Genomic DNA, 23,270 nt, shown 5'->3' on the forward strand with positions numbered 1-23,270 from the left:
ACAAACTTTACGTGTTTTTGCTGTCAACTTTGATGATGCAGAAGGAATGAGCTGGACGGAAGTTCGCGGTGCGCCGCTGAATTGGGCCCGAGTGGAAACCGGCGACACGCAACTTCGTAGTCAAATTTCCATCGCATAAAAGAGGTAGGACGCTGCCGAAAAACGTATGGAAACTGAAGTGGAGTTTTTGTGTTTTTCCATTAATTTCTGGGGAAAACATACATCTTCGAAATTCGCGTTAGCCGTTGTTTGATTTGCTTGTTTATTTGATCACTTTAACCACAGAGTATGAGGCCATGAGCTCCAGCAGTCCGAGCAGACAGCTGGCAGACGGACTGACTGCATCTCCACTGCTGATGCCTGTGCTGAGCCGAGAGGTGCAGATGCGGTCTGTCTGGCTCCTCCGTCTGGAGTGAAGCCTCTCTGAACTGAAACCAGAGGAAGGACCCCCCCCTCCTAACCATGGACACACCAGAAAGGTATTTTCTTGCTGCTCTGCTGTGCGTTTTATTGTGCAATCTTTGTTTGTTTGGCTCCGTTGAAGCGATATCGTGTCGGCGGTCCCTGCTGGCCGTGGAATGGCTGCTCATTTCATCTTTTGTTATTATTTGTTTAAGGAAAACTGATCTTTATCAACTCTCCATCCGATGTAAAATGAGACTGTGGTTGAAATCGTGCAGCTTTAAAGAGGATGCATTCTCCCCTTAACGCTCTTGTTTATTATTTGCTTTCTTAAAATGATATAAAATATCTCAATGATGCTGCACTTGCATCTTTTTTTTAACATATATATATATATATATAAACGTATAAATTAAAGCTGAAAGTGAGAGGGATGTGATGATGCGTGCAGCCGTGCGGTAAGGATCAATCATAGCATATGGAGGATCAATCCCTGTGCCTGTGATACCAAACACCAGCAGGTCATTTACAGCGTTATATGAGCCTTTTTGGTGCGGGTGCTACGTGCCGATGTAAAGCTGGAGATGGGGGGGGGGCACGTATTAATCCTCTGAGAGCAGAGAAAAGCCCCCTTCACGGCCAGCAGTGACCCGGCCGGCGGATTGGCACAGTGGCATCCTTTTGAAAGGCCTTATTGTTGCGGTGCAGCTGGCACCGCCGCGCGCACCTTCTGATTGGTGCTTTCCCAGACCGGCGTGTGCGTGACTCCCATCCCGCTAAACCCTCTTATTTTACTGTCTTTTTTTTTTTTCTTAAACACAATATGTTTTAATTCCAGGGCGGGGCGCTTCATGACTAATTGATTATGAAAAATGAGTGATTCCTAAGCTGGAGTGGAAGGAGACTGAAGACCAGTTTATTTCCTCCGTGGTGATAATTTCAGGGACCACAGTCTCCTCTGGATGTCTGTAATGAGGACAGATGCTCCTCAGATGATTTCCCCTGAGACAAAACATTTATCAGTCAGCCTGTCTGTGATCTCAGGCTGTTCTGCTCGGGGGTCTCACACTTTCCGACCTTGACACCTCAAAATTAAAGGTAGTTACTGTATATTTAAATACTGTATTTGTACTGAGCAGTGTTTTATTATGTGAGGCATCTGCACTGGTGGTCACATTATAAGTTAGTTATTGTGTATTTCATCTAATATTCATTTATTTCTTTAAAAAAAAAAAAGGATCCCCATTAGCTAATGTCCAGCTAATCTTCCTTGGGTCCAAAATTCAGTTCATCATATCCATCATAAGCATAATATACAGCATCCCATTAGCATTACATTATGTCCATAATGTGTGCATCTCCATTTTGGTGCATTAAGAAACCGATCATACAAATTTCTCATCCATTCAGTCCAAAGTACGTTCATTTCTGACTCTGCTTACTCCGTGAGCAGAGGTTGGTCAGGAGGAATTTGCATCTTAAATTAATATCACAGGCCAACATCAGTATTTCACACTGTGCAGCGTGCACCTACTGCTTTTATTATGTCAGGCAGCTGCGTTTACTGTCATCTGTATTCCTCTTTAAATTTTATTTATTGCGTCTATTTGTTATGTGTAGGACTACAGATGGAAAATAGCGTCTCGCTAAATCTGGTGCAACCATGTTTTCACTTCTTGTAAATGATCGATGTGATTGCATGCTGTCCATTTATAAATCAAATAAACTAAACTAAAGAGAATATTGAAACTAGAAACTGGAGTTCACATTTGAAATGATATGATGTTGATACTGGTACCTGGAATTCTCTGCAATAAGAAAAAGGTAATTATATCTTAAAAAAATGAGTCGAAATGTCTCACTTTCAACATTATTTATTTCTAGCATGTTCTTATGTGTTTAGAACATTTCCCTGTCTCCTCCCTGATCCTCCCAACAACCTGCAGCCTGTCAGGAGCCACTGTTTTGTTGGGCTACTGTAGAAACATGGAGGTGCAAAAAAGAGGACCAACACCGTCTATAGATATATAAAGTTCATTCTAAGGCAACAAAAACACAACTATTCTTATTTTTAGATGATTATACACTATTGAAAACATACTTGAATGAATATTATATTCTATTCCTGACATATTCTGCAAATAAATGTTGTAAATCTCACATGCTGGAACTGTAATAAAGGAAATTGGCCTGAGTATTTTCTTCCATTTCCTTCTGCGTCTCTCACTCACTGAGAAGAAGGAGACACGAGCAGCTCTGTTCTGCATCACATTCATGCCAGGAAACAACATTTGCTGGAGCTGTTTTAGAGTCGCAGGGCTCACACGCATCGTACAGTGCCAAACACAGGTTGTGATAACGAAAAGGGAAAAAAAGGCGTAAAAAATTAGGGCTGAACTGCAAATTTTCAAATCGCAGGAGGTGCAATATTTGTTGAAGGCGAAGTGTGTCAAAATACCATTTTAAAATAAATATTTTTGAGCTGTCCTGGCCTACACATCATGTTCTACAGACTGCAGAAAACATCTTTGTTTGGTCCAGATCAATGAAAATGAGAATAATTCCCTCTAATATCACAAATCATATGGAAACTGCAGTATCAATCATCAGGGTTGGTGAGTCAGTGACTTCCTCTTTTACACATATCTAACCACACTTTGTCGCTCCCTCCTACCTGTGTCCAGGTGTGCCTGTAATGCTCAGGAGTGAGGAGGAGAGCAGCTGAGGAGGAGGAGATGGGCTGCACCTCCGCCAAGCAGGTGTCTGCCGTGCCCAACGGTGAGGAGGGCCAGAATAAAGGCTACAGCAACGGGGACCTGCTCTCTGGTCAGTCTGTTTACTGAACACACATGTACCTGTTCAGATTGTGTTCCACTTCCTTAACATACTAAAATTAATATTTTCACAATTAATTAATGTCATTCACTCCTGAGGTGGCAGTTCCTTTGTAACACAGTCTGAGATACTTATACATTTAAAGATTAGGTCACATTAAAGGAACAGTTCACCCAAAAATGAAAATTCAGTCGGTGTCTGCTCACCCTCATGCTGATCGAAGGTCAGGTTAAGTTTTTTAGTCCACAAAACACTGCTGGAGTTTCACAGGAAAACAGTGTTGCAGAATCTCCCAAACAATGGAAGTAAATGGTGACCAGTGTTCAAACATAAAAAAAAAACAACAGAATAAAAACATAAAATGCCTCCATGCTGCTCGTCTGGTGTAATTCAAGTCTCCTGAAGCCCCAACATGCCAAGTTGACTAAAATGTTTTTATCCTGAATCTTCACTGTAGATCTTTAGCTTGGAGCCACGTTCAAATGCACACTGTCTGAACTGTGTGTGTGTTGTGACGGTGTGCAAACGGCATGTTGGGACTTTAGGAGACTTGGATTACACCAGACGAGCAGCATGGAGGCATTTTATGTTTCTTTTCCAGTTGTTTTTTACGTTTGAAAACTGCTCATCATTCACTTCCACTGTTTGGGCAATTCTGCAGCACTGATTTCCTTTGAAACTCCAGCAAAGTTTTGTGGACCAACAAAAAATAAACTTGACACTCGATCGGCATGAGGGTGAGCAGATAATGACTGAATTTTCATTTTTGGGTGAACTATCCCTTTAAGAATAACCACATAGAAAAAGCCACATATTAGTTTTAATCCGCATCAATTGTCAGCCAGCTAGTTAGGCCTGATAACTAATGTTTGCAAAGACTAACTAACTAGCTAATCTTTATGACGGGACCGTCCAGGACCATCTTTTAACCATCTTCAAAATTTGTCTTTCTTTCGAACAGAGACGAGCCTCACACGTTTGCTCAACTGTTATTGGAGCACAGAGCTAAAAGGGGGCGGGAGTAAGGAAGGGTGCACAGGAAGAGTTAAACATTTACACCTGTGCAGGGTGTTACTATCATCTACACACGTCTGCAACGGCACAAATGTAGACCAGTCTTATAGCTGTTAGGATGAATAATAAACTGAAACTGTCTGTGAGCTACAAGAATAACTTAACACCTTAATCTGAGGTGTTATAGCTGCATGTGTCCGTCACACCAGTGTTACTATGCGTCATAACTGTGTTTTCACTTTTCTAAATGCGTGGGAGTGAGAAGGAGGAGGGGTGGGTGGGGGAGGGCTGTGCATGTGTGTGAGGGAAAAGATGGAGAGGCAGAGAAAAGAGGAGAATCAGGCTGACAGCTCATGTGTTTTGCCGCGTTGCCAGCCATTGTTAAGAGAGGATTTAGTGCGGAGCGTGAGAATTCAAGCACATAATTACTTTGCCAAGTACTGAACTGTGAGAACTATTAACCCGGAGGACTGCCACTGATCAGAGCGGCCGTGAGTGGCTCGTCCGGCCGCCGGCGCCCGCTGTCATGTGTTAATAAAGAGGAGACGTGTCCCCTTCTCTCTGTCTCCCACTCTGTCACAGATGAGTACAAGATGAAAGGAGTGGAGAAAGTCAAGTACATCAGCGGAGACGAGGGAGGAGTGGACGGCCAGGACAGCACAGTGCGTGACTCTATTGTACTCTTTGTCTTCTGTCTCACGTCTCTCATGGGACATTTACTGTCTGTTATTATGCTCTCTGTGTATCTGTTTTTAAAAATGGTTGATTTGTAATCAAAATGAGTCACAGCATAAACACTGTATTCAGACACATTCACATGGAGCACAGTGCTGAATACATCTGCATATCAATGAGGATAAACTGAATAATTTTAACACAACAATATGAGAAGATAATGGAGTTTGTATTAATGCCACACATTTGTGATGCAAAGTACTTTAGATATAAATATTGTCTAATGAGTCATTTTAAAGTTTAATTAGTAGTACAACATTTTACTAAAATATAGTAAAGCAACTGTAGGACTTCTTAGTTAATTGTGTTTTTTGATCTTGTATTGTGTTTTCTAATTGTTAGAGCTCAACAGTGAGGTTTTAGAGGTGAAAATCTCACTTATATTCTGCACAAGGGCTTTTAACGCTGCATATTCTTAGTCCTGGGCTAGCTTACATTCATTGTTAGCCCAGGGTTAAGCTAAGACCAGAGGTGCATGATTCACACTCCCCTTCTTGTAACTCGGGGTTAAAGCCTCTGTACGCCCACACGGGAGTTTTGCATTAGCCTGGTTTATCTTTTAGCCCCGGGTTCAGGCAATTATCAGGTGATAACCCCGCAAACTCTGGACTAACTCTGCTCCGTAGCAGGGCCAGCAAGCCTTAGGCTGAAGTTAAATTTAATAAGAATTGGTATCATTCTCAATGGATTGTGGGATCAGTGGTCCCTTTATTGTTAAAATAATTAATGCTTACAAAGTCTTGTCCCTTTGCCTTTTTCTGTTGTTCAGTCTTATTTTTCCTCTGAATCAAATGTTGAAAAAGTGGACGGTCACTGGACATGAGACAAGTTTTTGATCTAATGGGATATTTTGTGCGTGTGTGTGTGTGTGTGTGTGTGTGTGTGTGTGTGTGTGTGTGTGTGTGTGTGTGTGTGTGTTGGACGCCCTGCAGGAGAAGAGTGCTCTCCTTGGTAAAAGTCAACACATGGATGAAACAGGGTCAAACGGGAATGGAAAGATTCTGTAAGTAAAACTTTTTTTTGTTACAGAACATAATGTTTATTCTTCTTATTTTTTGTTTTACAGTCTCCATTTTATGTATTTTTGATCTTTTTTGAAGTTTTCTTTTTCCTTTCATCTGGCCTTTTTACAAATAGATGTTATTTTATGTGAAGTCAGGTGACCACAAGGATTTGCAAAAAAAAAACCAAACTAAATTTAGTACACAGAGAACAAAACTGTACAAAGCACTGAACTGAAAAGGCAGAAAGAGACAAAGATATCTCTGAGCAACATTTAAATAATAATATCAGAAATCCCCAGTCAGTGATCCAAGAAACTTTCAGTTTAACACCAAAATTTGTGCAGATTTAAATAGAAACAGGTTCCTGTTTCAGCGCCAGATGCACAATAATGCCTCTAACAATCTGAAACTAACAGGTGTTGCTTTAGCAAAACTATTATTAAAACTGTGGGGACTAAACAACACTTTTAATCATTTATTAGTTTTCTTTTCAGGCCAAAATTATTTGAAATGTAAATAATACATTTGGCGTCTGAATTATACAGTTTTTTTTATCTATATTAAAATAGTCGTTATTGGAGGAAAGAGTAACAACATCATAATGACAGGTGACCCTAAAAAACCCTGGCAGAAATATCGTTATCATCATTTTCTTACTCTGTAATAACAGTGTGGACCACAAAAAATCCAGTGTTGGTCAGGCTCGAATTACTGTATCATTATCTATTTATATGCAGTGTATTTTGTTCAGTCAACATCTTAATGCTTCGTCATGGTTGAAGTTATCCTGCAGGGCTCTGACCTGCTCTTTGTTTTATCGTTGCAGGAGCATCCACTCCTCAGAGAGTCAGCAGGAATTCTTCAGGATGCTGGACGAGAAAATCGAGAAAGTAAGGACCGACAGCCCGCCGTTCGAGCATCACTTTACGATTTAATGTTTTTACAAAAAGCTCAGGACTGCTAAATGGCATAATGGAGGTTAATCCCATCACTAAAGCAAATCTGTAGCAAGTGAGGACACAGCAGATGACATAATGATACCTCAAAAAAAAAAAAAAAGCCTCAATCTGTCTCGTCCAGTCCGCTCCAGCAGTGCGGTTATTTAAAGTAGGAGAGTGGAAAACATGTTGTGCTGGCTGCGCTGTAGTGTGACCAGATCTGGTCCAACAGAGGAGGCTTTTATTGTTTTATGGTATAAGAGCCAGTTCAAAGGAAGAAAGTTCATTCTTGCACACATCGACTGTTTCACCTCCACCACCAAATATCATGAAAAACCAACAATCAATTGATTCCACTGTCAAGTCAAAAGCTTTTTCCTATGTGACACAAAGCTCTGTTTGTGCTGATAAACTATTAAAAACACATTTATGAGCCACATTGTGCACCGGGACGTATTACACTGCCACGTCAAATTTATCTGCAGCTAAAAATAGTCCCAAACAAATGCAGTTTACTCCTGTTTAGGCAACGCTGACTAAAAACTACAGTGACCAGCTGTTTAGTGACATATATTTACAAAAAGGAATACATTTGACTTGTTTTTAAAGATTTATATCTTCACAAAGGAATAAACTTTATTGGGCGTAAGTGTCACAGACGGGGTAGGGAAGTCAGAAAGTTCTGGTTCTTTTAATGAGATTTGTTAGAGGCTCGGGTTGATGCACCAACCCAAAGTATCTGACGACCTGAGAATGAGACTCAACAACCAACCAACTTCCTCCAGAATCACTGATGGCACCTTTAAATGTAAAATAACAGATGCCAGTATCTCTACTGCTTTTGTTTCTCACTCCAGACTCCTGCATCCTCTCATAATGCGTTTCAGGAGCTCTCAGCCCAAAGGCAAACCCAAAATCTCCAGACACACATGCATTCATGTGTATGCAAACTGAATAAAAACGAATTTTTATTTTGAGGTGAACTACCCCTTTTAATTAAACTTACTGTGCTGCAAATATCCCAAAACAATGTCGCCTCATATCTGTGTATCTTTACCATCTTATAAACGTTCTGGGTCACTGTGATGATATGATCAGGAATGTGCAGACTCTGTTTTTTCTCTTTATTAACATATTTTTTTAATCATAATTTAGATGTTTTTAACAAATCTGTCAAATGAATGATATCAGTATTGTGTAAAATGACGTGTCTGTGTGTTGCGTTCAGGGCCGGGACTACTGCTCAGAGGAGGAGGACATGACATAGCACTGTGGTCGTGCATCCATCAGTCCCAGTATGACAGAACTCTCTTCAGTGTTACAGATGGACCGTACCATGTGTTACCACGTCCGGGGGGTGGGGGTGGAGACTGTCCTTTGTATGTACACGCCTGAGAAAAAATGGATTACTGACTTGAATCAAGCACCTTTTCTCGCCGTCCTGCTCGCAACCTTAGTTCCTGCTCGTACGTCAACCGAGAGAGAAACGAAACTACCAACGTCAAAAGCTGGACATTTAGGTTTACTTCATACATGAAGCCATTACAGGATGATTAACTCGCTTTTCTTTCCCTGCTTGGATAAGTCCTGGAAGGCCGGCAGACATCGCTGAGACTTCCTGGAGACATTTGAAACCATCAGACTGTTGCAAATATTAATGTCCAACAGCAGAAACAACCGGCGCTCTTGCGGACGCTGACTGAAAGTGAAAATAATCTCTCTATCTGCATCTTTTTGAGTATTTTCATCCTTGAATGCCTCCCTGAAAAGTCGAGGGGGTTGGAAACTTCCTGCATTCCAAGACACAGTATGAACCTCTTTTCTACAGTACGTTGGCCAGTACAGTGTGTTCGTCTGTCCATGTCTGTTTCTGCTATGATGTAGAGTATTTATGTTGAATAAGGCTCAGGGTTGAAGTGTTGTAATCTTTGTCTCATGTAGTCGAGTCCTTCCTTCCTCTCATTAAGACACTGTTGCACCATTTAAAAAAAAATGTCACACACACACCGGCACTTGTGCAGCAGGGTTATCATGAAGCCGTCCCCTGCTTCTTCTCCAGTATCTGTCCCATGTTGACCCGACAGGGTGGACACTGCAAAATCACATACGAGTCTCATGATGTATCTCGCTCACCAGTGTTATGTTGTTGTTGTTCGGTTTCTATGTTGACTTTTTTTTGTTTTTGTTTTTCTAGAAAAATAAAAAGTGTTTTCAGTAACTTATCCACACAGCTGACACTGTTCTGTTACTGTAAAGAACCTGACACCACCACTAGAACCTGCATGGTCCAGGTATTATTATTCAAATTAAAGTTGGGGTAGGCAGTTTATTTTTAGCAACACTGGGTGAAAGTTGCATAATAACCTTTCAGCACAATGCAATACAAGGTTGTGTGAGAGAAATCTAGACTTCTGCTCTTTCTCTTGGCAGTTTTCAGGCTTTAAAAGCTAGCTTGTGGCAGCAGATGAAACTCGTTCGAATGAAACTCAGCAAGCAACCATCTTCAAGCATCTGATCCAAAGTGCTGGTAATCTGACAACCTGGGAATGAAACTCGACAATCAAGCAGAGGGCGATGACCAAAAGCTCACAGCCACGCAGGTACTGAGGTCACAGCCTTACGTCACGTCCCATGACCACGCCTCCAGTTGTTTAGTTAATGATGTTACGGAGTAAATGACCGATTGTGTCTGTGAATCAAAAGACAGTCTGAGCGACGGTGTAACCAAAGTTTTTACTGTGAAAAAAATACAGCTTTACCATAAAACACTGCTCGTTGAATGGAGCTTGGTTCAACAGCACCAAAACAGCGAATATCAGTCATGAAAATTCAGTCATTATCTACTCGCCCTCATGCCGAATGAGGGGTGGGTTTATTTTGTTAGTCTGCAAAACACTGCTGGAGTTTCACTGGAAAACAGTGTAGCTGAATCTCTCAAACAAATTTAATGAATGGTGACTGGTTTTCAAAAAATAACATAAAATGCCTCCATACTGCTCGTCTGGTGTAATTCAAGTCTCCTACAGTCCTGACATGCTGTTTGCACACCGTCACACCACACACACACACACACACACACACACACACACACACACAAACACACACACACACACACACACACACCACACACACACAGTTCAGACAGTGTGCAGGTGAACGTGGCTCCAAGCTAAAGATCTACAGTGAAGATTCAGGATAAAAACATGGTGTAAATAACATTTTTTTTTTTAGTCAACTTGGCATCTTGGGGCTTTAGGAGACTTGGATTACACCAGACGAGCAGCATGGAGACATTTTATGTTTTTATTCTGTTGTTTTTTCACATCTGAAAACTGGTCACCTTCACTTCTATTGTTTGGGAGATTCTGCAACACTGTTTTCCTGTGAAACTCCAGCAGTGTTTTGTGGACTAGAAAACTAAACCTGACCTTCAACTGGCATGAGGCTGAGTAAATAATGACCGAGTTTACTTTTTATGGTGAACTATCCCTTTAATAACTGCTTAACTTCACATCATCTGAAAATTATTCAAATAAAACTCACTCAGTGACTCAAAAGACGAAAGGTTTGGTAACCAGTGAAGTAGATTTCACTCACAGCCGCCTCCAGCTCATAGAGGAGCTCTGTTGCTTTGTCCATCTTCAGCTGCTGCCATGTTGTCAGCTGTCAGCCGCTTTGACTTTTTTAGAGGCAGCTTACCAACCAATGAATGGCCTGTCTCATTCTGCTCCTCTACGGTTCACCAACAACACCACGGTGTCTTCTCACCGCGTCTCACAGCTGCTCAGCGCTGCTGCCGTCTCTTCCGGTGCTGCCGGCGTCCAACATCCTGGAAGGGTCCTACAGGAGGATCGGGTGTCACCAGCCCATCAGTCATCCTCTGGTAGACCAGGGTGGAGTCAGAAGCTACAGCACACAGCAGCACGGGGAAGCCTCTGTCCAGCACGTGACGTACGCTGAGGAGCAGAGAGGAGGACGATTAAGTTTGGGGAAACTGGGAGGAGGTCAACTTGTGACGGTAAAAAAAAAATCTTTAAATCAAAAGGAGGAAGTGGCAGTGAGTCTGAGACCTTTTGTGGCTCAGAGATCGGTGAACAGGCAGCGGGAGGACAGTCTGGACGGGCGCTCCCTCCTTCTCCCTCCCCTCCAGCAGAACCACCTGCAGCTCAGGACTCTTGACACAAGACACCTCTTTCCACTGACGCACTGCAGAGGACAAGAGACACGGAGACAGAGTGAGACTGGTCGCCTGACTTCGTCTGTGGCCGACTGTGGCTGCTCCTGCAAAGCTTATTACAGGCGGTTAGTTCTTTGTGATAAGACGGTCATAACACTTTTTTTTTTTTTACAGTTTTAGTCCAATTAGAGGATTAATATGGAACTTTTTAATTAGGTTTTAATTGTGTGCACTGATTACATGGATGCTAAAAAGAATCAATACAAAACATATCTGCTAACACAAACTTTTTTTTTGGGGACCCACTTTTTAAAAATGACAAACCATCGTGACCCGATTCACAACAGGCCTTGTCGATAAATCCTGGGAAGAGTTAATATTTTATATTTTCATATTTTTCTGTCTTTTCCATGTCACCTTATATATTCTTCTTGAGAAGTTAATGTATTTAGGCTGAGTTAACAGTTCATCTCCAAAACCAAAAATAGTTGAAAACTAAAAACTTCAAAGCAACTTACTGTCAGATTTTTTTGAGTTTCAAGCCCAACTCAAAAGTTTTGAAATAAACTTAAAAAAACGTTTTGCTGACCTACACTCTTTAGTTGAGATAATTTACTTTTCTTCTTTAGATAAACTTTAATCTTATAGGTTCAGAGACTCAAAGTCTTTCAAAAGTTGTTCAAAATGGTTTTAATTGAAAATATTCAATTATTAACCATTTTTCACTTTCACTTCAATGTGTTTAATCAATAATTTCAGGATTTCTAAAACTAGTTTGGGGAAAGCAGAGAAAGAATGAATACAGACCCAAAGGTTTCCCAAACTTTTTTCCCCAGGGATCCAGTTTTTTTAAATGACAAACCACTGTGACCCAATTTATAATAAGCCCTTAAGTTCTGGTAAGAGTTAATTTGTGCATAAATTAATGCTCCTGACCATTTTTACTGCCATTTTCACATCACCCTTTAAACACATTTGAACGGCTTTCTAAAAGGTGTCCTGCAGATTTAAATGTTAAATTTGCAGAATTCTCCCATAGCTTTTTTAAATTTATTTGGGGACCCACAAAAAATCTCTTGTGCCCCACCTGTGAGAACATTTTGGGGCCCAAACCTACAGAAAACTCAAATGTTCTTATTGACGCACAATTGAGACTCACCCTCAGAGAGATCCATGTACACAAGGAAAGCTGCGTGGACCTGTTCGCTGTCTTCAACCTTCATGTTCTTCATTATCTGATACTAACAAAAGAGAAACACAGTGTTTATTTCATGATTTGATCAGACCCGTGAATGCAGCACAGAGCTCCTCTGACCGTTGGATGCTGAAGGATCCAGTTCGAAGGTGGATGTTTCTCCAACACGTCTTCTCTGTCTGACGCTTCCGACATTTTAATTATTTAACGAGTCTAAACACTCAAATATCGCATCATTTACCGCAGTCTAGACTCAGGACAGACCGCTGCTGTCACGACATGTGTGAGTTCTGTTTTAAGTTTTTGCCAGCGTGCTACACTCTAAGTCATCCGGGTGGAAAATGTTACACGTCCTTGTTTTCCGCGCGTCCTTCTCATGGGAACCGCAGACCCGCGAAAGATCTCGCGAGAGTAACCATTTTAACCAAAATAACGATATTTCCCTCAAGGGTTGTGTGTCCCTAAACACAGCTAGATCGTAACCACAGCGCCGTCACCGTATGCGGCATAATTAGTCCCTACAATGTGCACAATAAAGAAACAACGTTTGAAAATCTCGCGAAAGTTCCGCACGTTAAGGGTTCCCTTCTAGACACGACTTTTCCGGCAAGGCAGCTGTCAGCCTCAACTCAGGGCAGAAAAAGTCCATTAACACACACTTATTCATATTTATGTTAGATGTTAATTAATTTAGGGAGACGAAAAAGTCTAATTTGAGGATAAACGTCAAAGGAATGTTTTCTATTCTTCCTCTTCTTCTTCTTTAGGGGTCGAGGCAGCATCACTCGCTGTGGACCCTCTTTGCTTTTATTCTGATTATTCTTTCTGTCTTTTTATGTCTTTTTTTCTTTCTTTTTTACTTTAAAAGTCTTTATACAGCAAAAACTGCAAGGTGAAAACTCAACAATATTGGCAGGTGGGGTTGCAAATTCAACCCACTACTCAGGCATCAAAAATGACACTCATTGACCTCAAGGTGGTGCTAAAACAGAATTCACAATTATCTGTGAATGTTCTCAGATAGAAGAGGAGACCCTCTGTAATAATCAATAATGTAATTTCTAAAGCAAAATCACACTTCACACTTTTAACATTCTGATATTTATTTCAAACCTTTTGTACAATTATTAGTACAAACAATTATTATTACAATTATTACTTATGGAGGCATTTTATGTTTTTATTTATTTTATTATTTTTTATGTTTATTCTGTTATGTTTATTCTGCAACACTGTTTTCCTGTGAAACTCCAGTAATATGGAGCTTCAAGTTTTAACAACTATTTAGGACAGGCTCTATTTTGTCCTAACGTAGGACTCCTAAGTGAGGACATTCTTCAGTTTGGACCAGGACAGGAGTTTCAGCCATGGTCATGTAAGCTACTCATTATATATACACAGTGTTTAGTATGATGTTCAGTCATTATATAGACTGTGACTGACTTCCATTGTCCCTGTACGGAGCGTTTACACATCCCCTATTTTATGTTTGGTTAGATTTAATCAGGCAAAATATGATGAAGGTCTAGTACCTAAACGTCGCAAATAAGTGAGACAGTGTGGGTCCGTGTGAAAACAAACGTTAGCTAGCTAGCTAACGCTAGCTCTGACAGCAAGAGCTCACTGGTTACGAGCTAGCTCAGCTTGCTAATCGGCTAAAACTGTCAGTCCTGTTACTGTTGGACCAGTTTTTGACTTTCTGTGTCGTTTTAATGAAATGTCGAAGAATTTAAAAAAGTCAGAAAGCATGACCAGAATGACTCGCATAGTTAATTTCATAAAGTCTGCCGAGTTCCTTATTTGCAAGCGGCTCGTTGGTCTAGGGGTATGATTCTCGCTTTGGGTGCGAGAGGTCCCGGGTTCAAATCCCGGACGAGCCCATTCTTTTTGTTCAAAACATTTCTCTTGTTACACTGAGCCGTTATTTCTCTCACACTTATATGTATGTTTACTCTTGTTTTGTTGCAAAAAAAAAAGACTTGCTGACGTGTTCAACTGGGTAAAGTCTATTATTCTATTATTGTTATGGTGATCTCTTGTGGACTTTGGTAGTACTACACTTAAAGTTTTTTTTTTTTTTCTTTATAAATCCATAATTATATATTTGTATGTTATCAGTATGTGATTTTTTTTCTGTACAAGGTGCCTTTTCATCCACATTAAACAGAACATGTAGCCTCATATATTCAAATTTGAGCTGTAATATGTATGCTAACTTTTGCATACATCAGAAATAATGTGTCAACTAAGTTTAGATGAGTGGTTTTCAAACTGGGGTCTGGGGACCAACAGGGGTCATTGAATTGCATTGTATGGGGTCACTAGCAAAAGGAGGAAGAGAATATTTATATATTTTAACTTACATGACATTGTTTGGAAGTTGGAACAAGGGAAGAAATAGGGTTGGCCATTTTGATTGACTGTAATATATAATGATCGGAGTTTGATCATTGATTGACTATAAAAACTGTAATATCTTTGAACCTAGAAATAAAAAATAAGTACACCGAGGGGATTCCTGCAGACAAATCCTCTTAGATTGGTGGTCTGTGGTCTAATGTGCACATCTATTGTTTGCTCCTTGACATGAAAAAGTCAAAAGAAAACATCCAGGTTTACCTGAATACAAGATGATATTAGTTTAGACGCAGGATGGAAAAGGAAAGTGGTGCGTCCACGGACTTCCTGTGGCTGTGAGGCCTCTTTCAGTTCCCGTGTCTCATCACTTGTGCACAGGGAAACTTGTCTGATTTCCAAGAGCTAAAAAAAACATGATTACAAATGAACACAGCCGTTTGTACTGGGTTTAAAAATCCTACCTACACTCATTCTGTGCAAAATCTCTCTTCAGTGGCGCAGGAGGGGCATCAGGCTACTTTAAAAAAAATATGCTCACTTAATGCCTTTCTGTCTTCACCCAGTTGGGGCTTATCTGAGCTTGCTGCTGTTGTGACAGCATCTCTGCTCCCCTCCCTCCAGTCTGGCTCAGGACAGCCACTGCTCCGCTTCAACACGAGTCCAGGAGATATCTCGGTAAATACCAGTCTCTTTCCCTTTCTGTTACAGCAAGCATATCACCGCCCCAGGAGCTACACTATTTCCATTATTTCCATAAGCCTCTTAGTGGCGCCATGCTCTGTCATTTGTGGAGCAGACTCGTACCATGAAGTGTGTGAGTTTTTATATATGTAAGTGCCTCTTTCCTGTACCCGCCCTGTTAATATGGCAAAGGGTTTCTGTTCTGCTATGAATGAGAATGGAAGTTGCTGATAATTCACAGTTTTTAAATGGTTGCTGTAATCCCATTCCTCAAAGAGGAAGCTATAGATGAAGGTAAAGGACCATACCAGTGTTTTCACACGTTTTTTCACATCTAGTGTTATTTATACTTTCACAGCACCCATGATTCCTCTCATTTCATAAGCTGTGTTATAAATCAGAATGTAAATAGACAGTATATTCTGCTTTTTTATATTTTTGTCATAATTACATTATCCTTCTGAGAAAACACTCTGTAAATGTAAATTTGACAAAAATGCTTTGGAAAGTACGAACATTAATTTTAGTAAATATCCTAAAAATTCAATCCTATGGTTCTTTAAGAACAAGAAGAGAAAGAAATGAAGAAGCCAAGGAAAGAAAATGTCTGTAGATAAACATTTTTATGTACCACATCAGAGTTAGCACTAAGTATTTTATTAATGGCTAATGAAACATTTGTCAAAATGCACTGTAGATCAATAATAATCTATTTTATTAAACTGGCAGCCCCTGGGCCAAATCTGGCCCCTTAATAACCTTAATCTGACCCTTTGAACATTTATAAATATGAAAAACGTGTATCATTGTGATTTTATGTAAATAACATGATAACATTCTGGGTATTTACATTGTTTATTAGGTGACCATCATTTTATCATAAGGCTAATTAGCTCATTCACTGGTTATGTCTGTTGTTGAGCATAAAGACACTTATTATTTTAGAAGGTTTTAACTCAAGCTGTTTCAGCAGAGGGAATTTAGGCGAGTCAAACTGAATTAAAAACTATACAACGTAGTGTTTATTAAAACAACAAGCTATGTCTAATTTAGGCTAAAATGTTTCTTTTCTGACTGTGGAAATTAATGAAATGCAGAAAAAATAAAAAAGTGCTTTGTTTTCCACATTTAAATCCATAACTTCACAGGTCAGACAAAGGAAATGTAAATGTCTGATCTCCTGGAACTTTTTCAAATCTGGCCCTTCTGAATAGACCTGAATACAGACATGAAAATACTGACTGTTTTCAGGTTGTTGGCCCACATTTAAATGAAACTTAACTTCAGGGGATTATTAATAAAAGCTAAAACAAGCAGAGAAATTACACCAAACAAATTGATTCCTCACTTTAATTATTCTGTTCGTAAGTCATCCTTTTAGATTTCTTTTATTGTCTCAGAGGATCACAGCTTCTGCTTTTTGATCAATGACCTTTTAACTAGATAATTAATTAAATTGTCTATTTAAAAGTCTCTCATTCTCTTCTGTTCTTCAGAAATATCACAGATTCTGAGTCAGATCATTTAGTTTATTACACATTCAATAAAAGAGACAGTCTACATCAGGGCTCTATTACTTTTTTCAGAAGGGAAAAAAAGTAGAGCGCCAAGTGGCCGAACGTTAACATTTCCTGTGTCTGACCTATAAAGTTAGGAATTTAAATGTGTGAAACAGAGCACCTTTTATATTTTTCTCCACTTTATTAGTTCTCATAATTGGAAAAGAAATGTTATGTCCGTCCATCCGTCCTACTGTGTCCACACATCCGTCCCATTCTCATGTGTGTGATATCTCAGGAGAGCCTGGAGGGAAATTCATCACATCTGGCTCAAACATCTGCTTGGACTCAAAGATGAACTGATTTGATTTTAGGGGTTAAAGGTCAACGTCACTGTGACCTCACAAGACACATTTTTGGCCAGAATGACTCAAACTGACTCATCGATCAGTTAATCATATCAGTTGAAACATATTTTTCAACTATTCACCTCCTCCTTTTCCACTGACAAGATTGTTTTCAACTGTCTCCTGTAACAATTATTTTCACTATTGATCAATCTGCCGATCATTTCTTCCATTAACTGATAAGTTCTTTGGTTCATAAAACGTAAGAAAACATTCACAATTAAGAAGCTAAAATCAGAGAATTTGGGCTTTTTCCTTGATCAGAAAATGACTTTAAAAAATTAACTGATTTTTGAAATAGTTGGTGATTAATAATTGATAAATATTCAATCGTTGCAGCTCTGGTTTGGATATTTATTAAAATACTCAATTATGATTTTAAAAATAACTTAGCAGATTACATAGTGTGATGCAAACTGAAGTATGAGAAAAAGAACACACTTAAAAATCTACTCTTAAAAGTACAAGAACCCCCCCAAAAAACTACTTAATTACTTTAATTTGAATATTTGTAATTAGTTACTTCCACCCTTGTTTACAGTTTAATAGTCAGTCATAGTACAGTGTAGAAAAACACAGCTGTGAGAAACATGATCGAGTATATCGATCAATTCAAACGTCAGAGTCATGAGTTCAGAGATGAAATATTTTCCTGTGTGTAAAATGCATTGGAGCCACGATCAGGGAAAAAAAAAAAAAAAAAACTTCTCGCCCCCGGTTCAGTTTCCTCCATCCTCCATCACCACGCCATCATCACCCTCTTAACCGGTCTGTCATTTAAAGTAAGCAGCCGCCTGCTTAGCCGGCACCTTTCACTTTCCGAGCGGCACTTAATTTACTGCAGGACATTTTAAATCTCCTGCCTCTGTGGCACTGAGTCGCTGACAAATGCCTGGTTGCAAATGTATCTCATTGACTGCTGACTCGGTTGTATTACGAGCCGGCTGATAGGGGCTGCCGCAGACAGTAATGTGGCCCTCAGGTTTATCCTCAGATGTTGGAGCAAGTGTATTAATTTAGTTTAGATGGGGCCTTATGAAAGTGTACTGGCAGCCTCGCGCTCAACCTCTGGGGATTGAAGCTATCTGCCACAGAGCCAAAGCATATTCCACCATCAATGTGTCAGGGGGGGGAGGCTATTAAAACCGCTTTACTTTTCCTAAGTATCATGAGAATAAGCACAAGATTTAGTGAAATCCCCCCCCAGAGCACTGGAAATCTGGGGGATTTTCCCCCTGAAATGTTTCCTAATGGACTGCTCAGAAGTGTCAGAAACTCTTGTTGGACCTGAATGCAGTTTTTGGATTTCGGTGTATTTATTTGGAGCTGAAATGACAAAATTTTGAAGTACGAGTGCGTCTGAACTTTCCACATAATCAGATGGAAACCCATTCACCAGAGTAGAATAGGAATAAAAAGTGTGTATTCACGCTGAGAATATCCTAAAATCAGGTTTACGGTGATGTGCAGCAAAGCCAAACAGGATTTAGACCCGAGCAGGGGACCACATGTCCACATAAAGACCTTTTATCGGCCCTCGTCTCGTCAAGTTTGTCTCAAGATCGTATCTGTCAGTGTGGAGAGTCTGTAAACTTAAATTTGTGTGTCAATAATTCATTAATTGTACCTGCTCCTCTGCTCTCTGTTTGACTGTGGGTATTAGAAGAAGAGTAACGGCTCTGGTTATAGTTGGAATAGACATCATCAAGGGACGTTTGATGAATACAACATGAATTTATTTCAGACATTTTTTCCTCATCTGACTTTTTAAAGTCCAAAGAGGACAAGTAAGGAAGATTCTGTCTGTTTTGAGCACAAGTTTGGAGTGATTTTGCAACTAAAAAGGATGGAAGTTTGGATTAGAGTCTCCAGTCACTGACCAGTGGAGTATTTTATTAATTTTGTTTTATGCAGGGTCATGTTTTCTGAATTTTGGGGGAAAATCCGGCAGTTTTACCAGTTTTTAGGAGGCAGTTTTTAGCCTGATTCCACTACTTTTAAACCCGTTTTCCATCAAGATTCATTTTTTTCTCCCAGAATTTTATTCCAGATAGTTTGTGAAGGACATTTAGACTTGTGGGGAAATAAACCTGTGAGACTTTATTTTGCAGGTCTGTAATTTCCTATTTATTTAGAAGTCTTTAGAAAGAACCATGTAGCCTGGTACTAATAGCAAGACAGTTATTTTAGCATATTGTTGCTGTTTTTAAGAGCTTTTCCCACAAACAATTGCTAAATTATAGGGCTGCAACTAACAACTATTTTCATTATAAAACTGTGAAAAATGCTCATGACAATTTCCCAGAGCTCAGTCTGACTTTAAATTACTGTTTTTGTCCAAACAACAGTTCAAAACTCAAAGACTTTTACTGTCATTAATAACTAGGAAAAGCAGCAAATAGTCATATTTAAGAAGCTGGAACAATGAAGTGTTTGACATTTTTGTTTGAAAAATGACTGAAATAATTAATCAATTATTATGTAGTTAGCAAATAATTTTCTTTTTGATCGACAAACTGATTAATTGACTAATCGTGGCAGCTCTAATCTGTTACAATAAAATTTGCAAATGTAAATGCTGTAGTGTTTCTTAAGACAAAAAAAGCCGCTCAGTGTTACAATCTTCATGATGTTTGTTTGTTTGTTTAGTTCAAATCACACAAAAGAAAGAAAAGCAGCAAGTCCTTATAATTAACCAGGTAACCAGGTAAAGTTTGGCATTTGTGCCAGAGATTACAGTAAGGTGATTATCAAAACTAATGAGTTCAGCTGGAGGCCTCTGGGCAGCGTGAAAAATGAAATGTCCTGCAGCAGCGCAGTGTGAAGTTATTCAGGTCTTTTTTTCAACAATAGAAGACAATCAATGTATGTAGTCTTCTCTGAGTTTTAAAGGTCCAATACGTAAGATTTACGGGGATTTTTTTTTGGCAGAATATGGCTGGAATGGAATATTATATTCACAAATATGTTTTCATTCGTGTATAATCACCTGAAAATAAGAATTGTTGTGTTTCAGAATGTGACATATCTACAGTGCACCATGTTGCACAGCCATGTTTCTACGTCAGCCCAGGGCGAACAAACCAAACACTGGTCTTTGATGTGGCCTTAAGTGTTTTGCTTAAGTTTCATGATCACCGTAGATTTTCCTTTACGCCTGGAAGGGGAGGGTGAGACGAGGGGTGTTTACAAAGCTCACAGCTAGATGCCCCTTAATCCCATGTGCCGGTCCTTTAGTTGTTTGGCATTTGTGCCTAAAAAAATGACACGAGACCTTTTTCACAGCAGCTACCTTGACATGAAATAGTTATAAAAATAGTGTAAACACAGGTGTTACTGTGGATACTAATTAATGTTTTGTTCCATTCAGGTCAAACAGAGTCTGAATGCTGCTACTGCGCATGTTGGCTCACTGGAAAGGCTCTGCTGCACTAAATGGAACGGGTCCTTAATTAGTAGCACCTGTGTTTACCCTGGGTTTATTAAGCCATTATCAAAGCTGATCAGTTCAGCTGGAGGTCAGCTGCACAGTGTCAAAAATGACTGCGGCAGCCAGCGGCAAGTAGAGCCTGTTGTTCAGGTCTTTGTCAACAATTGAAAATGAAAGGTATATAATCTATAAGTGAGCTTTAATATTGAGGAGCTGCCAGTATCAGCAGCATCACTGAACAAAGCAGCGGTCAAACACTTCAGCCATCCAGAGAAAAAAAAGCCATTACACAAAATATAAAATACTTAATCAGCTCTGCCAATAATTATTCGGTTAATCAATACAGTAAATTAGTGGGGAACATCAGCATTTTTTTTCCTCCAGTCGACTCGAGAGATTCTTTTCTTGTCAGACGTTGGCACACTCCCCGGCCAGGCCGAGCGCCCCGGCTCGCCTCCCTGTGTCGTCTTTCATTTCCTTTTCACCCCCAGGTCTTTCTGTACCTGTCAATTTCTTTCTACAGTGTGACTCCTTAATCCACCTGAGTGCATGGAGGACAGTTTTGACATAAGAAGAAAAGATAGACTCCTAAGGAGAGGACCAGTATCTTTAGAGCCCAGGGGATAACCGGATTACGACAGCCATTTTGTGCTGCTGGCAGTTTTTCTTATTACCCTTTTTTTTTCTCCCCCTCCTCATCTCTCTCCGGAGTTGAAATGCTGCCCTTTCTTAGAAGTCACACCAAACACTGACTGAGTACACAAAAACACATACTCTCTGATGCGAAACAGCTGAAAGAATAAAAATGAATCTTGACAAACGATAGGAACAGCGTAGTCTCCGTACTGCCCTTCAGAAACTCTCATGTTGTTGTTCTCGGGCAGTTTTTCTTCTCGCCACTGAAGACTCTCTAAAACATGGTTCCTCTGTGGAAGTAATCATTGTCTCTGTGTGGCGGTGGTCGCCTCCCGCGTGCCAGGCCTGAACCTACAGCACAGCAGATAACAGCACAGCCATGAGGAGACAGATCAACTGTCTGACCCCTGCTGCCAATCACTTTATCCCTCCGGCCCGTCTGCTCCGAGGAAACCCGGAGAAAAACACTCTCTGAAAAATGTCTTATCATCTCCACCCCTGACGCCGCGCGCACCACACACATGTCCATTTATTTTGCCTTTGAAGAGGCCCGCCGCGCCTTTGATTGTGGGAGGTAAATGAAATAAAGGCCTCCTCCTCGCCACTGCCCTGATATCTAAGTTTATCGCCACTACCAAAATCTAAACCCAGAGCTCCAACCAGCTAACCGCCACAGGTCTGTCTATGGAGAAACACATCATGCTTCTGTCATGGTAATAATCCTTTTTGCAGAAGCCATTTTGGGTGCCTTTGAGGCGGCCTGGAAGCTTCCACTTAGACACCCAGAAAGACGGTATTGAATTCCTCCTTGTAAAATGAGCTTCTTGAGTACATACTCCATACAGTAATCCCCTGTTGTCACCTATAAGCGCCCATATCTTCTCCTGTGAGCGTACAGCATGTCGTACGTAATTTATAGGTAAGTTATCTCTCAGACGATTCTCCATCAATGTCATTTCAATAACAGACAAGATGGCTGAAGCATATATTTGATCAGATAAGGTGTAGTAATTATGAAAACTGTAACAACCAATGGAGTCACCCAGGGCCGGCGAATTACGGCTGTGATTAATATTGATTTTGGGTGGAGTACGGAGGAGGGAGGGGTGAGCGCACATATTGATGCGTAAGGAACCTGCACGGCATCATGGGAAAGAATTTAAATGGGTGATTGAGTCAGTTTGAGGACAAGTTTTAAAAAGGGAAAAAGTACAAATTGGGAGGGATGTTGCAACAAAGATGGAAGCGAGTTTATACAGCTGGAGGGGATCATGCGATCGCTTGCGTGTGCATGCATGACCTGGCGCTTTTGTGCAGCTAATCTCACATAATGCTGGACCCATCAGCCTATATAGTTTTTGTGCACAATTTTTGGAAAACCTTATTTTCATGTCTCCACGCCAGCAACAGCTGTGGCCACAGCCATTATGTTTTTGGAATAAATTCCATTCGTGTAAACACGATATCTCAACTTGCCACAAATGTCCACTTGGACTGACTGATGGACTAGTTACATGTAATTAAGTTACAGAATAAATGCAGTGAGAAAACAGGTGATTAAATTCCAGTTAGTAACCAAAATTTTGGTGATTACAAAGGGGTTACCTCCAGATATTTGTCTCAGGTTTCCTGAGACTGAGTGACTGGGTGCACTCTTCTTGTTAAAATCTATTTGCAGAGTCGGGTCTTCTCTATTTTGGCAGTTTTAGTTTTTTACAGCAGCCAAATATCAGGTAAACACAGGTGTTACCAGTGATACTAATTAAGGTTCAGTTCCATTCAGGTCAAACAGTCAGGGTGCTGCTAATGTGCATGTTAGTCCACTGGAAAGGCACTGCTACACTAAATGGAACAGGACCTTAAATAATATTTCCATCCAAAGTACCTGGAACTAAAGCACCTAAAAAGCGGTCCCACAAAGATTAGACAAATTAGTCTGCTAACATATGAAAAAGCCTG

General features: G+C 40.2%; 2 protein-coding genes and 1 non-coding gene across 3 annotated transcripts; 2 read left to right on the top strand and 1 right to left on the bottom strand.

The window, feature by feature from the left end:
• The first annotated feature begins 3 nt into the window (after window positions 1–3).
• On the top strand, window positions 4–9,150 carry LOC146317394 (uncharacterized protein C1orf21 homolog). Its single transcript, XM_084731697.1, has 7 exons — window positions 4–144; window positions 286–479; window positions 3,087–3,228; window positions 4,834–4,913; window positions 5,919–5,989; window positions 6,817–6,880; window positions 8,157–9,150. Exons 3-7 carry the CDS (start codon window positions 3,138–3,140, stop codon window positions 8,193–8,195), a joined length of 345 nt encoding a protein of 114 aa, XP_084587823.1. The 5' UTR covers window positions 4–144; window positions 286–479; window positions 3,087–3,137; the 3' UTR covers window positions 8,196–9,150.
• Window positions 9,151–10,622: 1,472 nt separating this feature from the next.
• Window positions 10,623–12,662, bottom strand: tsen15 (TSEN15 tRNA splicing endonuclease subunit). Its single transcript, XM_084731696.1, has 4 exons — window positions 12,421–12,662; window positions 12,265–12,346; window positions 10,999–11,134; window positions 10,623–10,884 (listed from the first exon to the last, which is right to left on the bottom strand). The coding sequence occupies exons 1-4, from the start codon at window positions 12,493–12,495 to the stop codon at window positions 10,713–10,715; spliced, it is 465 nt and encodes a 154-aa protein (XP_084587822.1). The 5' UTR covers window positions 12,496–12,662; the 3' UTR covers window positions 10,623–10,712.
• A 1,446-nt stretch (window positions 12,663–14,108) lies between these two features.
• trnap-ugg (transfer RNA proline (anticodon UGG)) lies at window positions 14,109–14,180 on the top strand. Its single transcript has one exon. It is a non-coding gene; the product is annotated as a tRNA-Pro (tRNA).
• The last annotated feature ends 9,090 nt before the right edge of the window (window positions 14,181–23,270 follow it).

Source organism: Lutjanus erythropterus, chromosome 12 (assembly GCF_056507025.1).
Source record: "Lutjanus erythropterus isolate fLutEry1 chromosome 12, fLutEry1.hap2, whole genome shotgun sequence".
NCBI lineage: Eukaryota > Metazoa > Chordata > Actinopteri > Lutjaniformes > Lutjanidae > Lutjanus > Lutjanus erythropterus.

Coding starts and splice junctions, on each gene's coding strand:
- LOC146317394 (XM_084731697.1), top strand. CDS start 3,138: ATGGGCTGCACCTCCGCCAAGCAGGTGTCTGCCGTGCCCAACGGTGAG. Junction 3,229..4,833: donor CAACGGGGACCTGCTCTCTG/GTCAGTCTGTTT, acceptor ACTCTGTCACAG/ATGAGTACAAGATGAAAGGA. Junction 4,914..5,918: donor TGGACGGCCAGGACAGCACA/GTGCGTGACTCT, acceptor GACGCCCTGCAG/GAGAAGAGTGCTCTCCTTGG.
- tsen15 (XM_084731696.1), bottom strand. CDS start 12,495: ATGTCGGAAGCGTCAGACAGAGAAGACGTGTTGGAGAAACATCCACCT. Junction 12,347..12,420: donor GGATCCTTCAGCATCCAACG/GTCAGAGGAGCT, acceptor CTCTTTTGTTAG/TATCAGATAATGAAGAACAT. Junction 11,135..12,264: donor GTACATGGATCTCTCTGAGG/GTGAGTCTCAAT, acceptor TGTCCTCTGCAG/TGCGTCAGTGGAAAGAGGTG.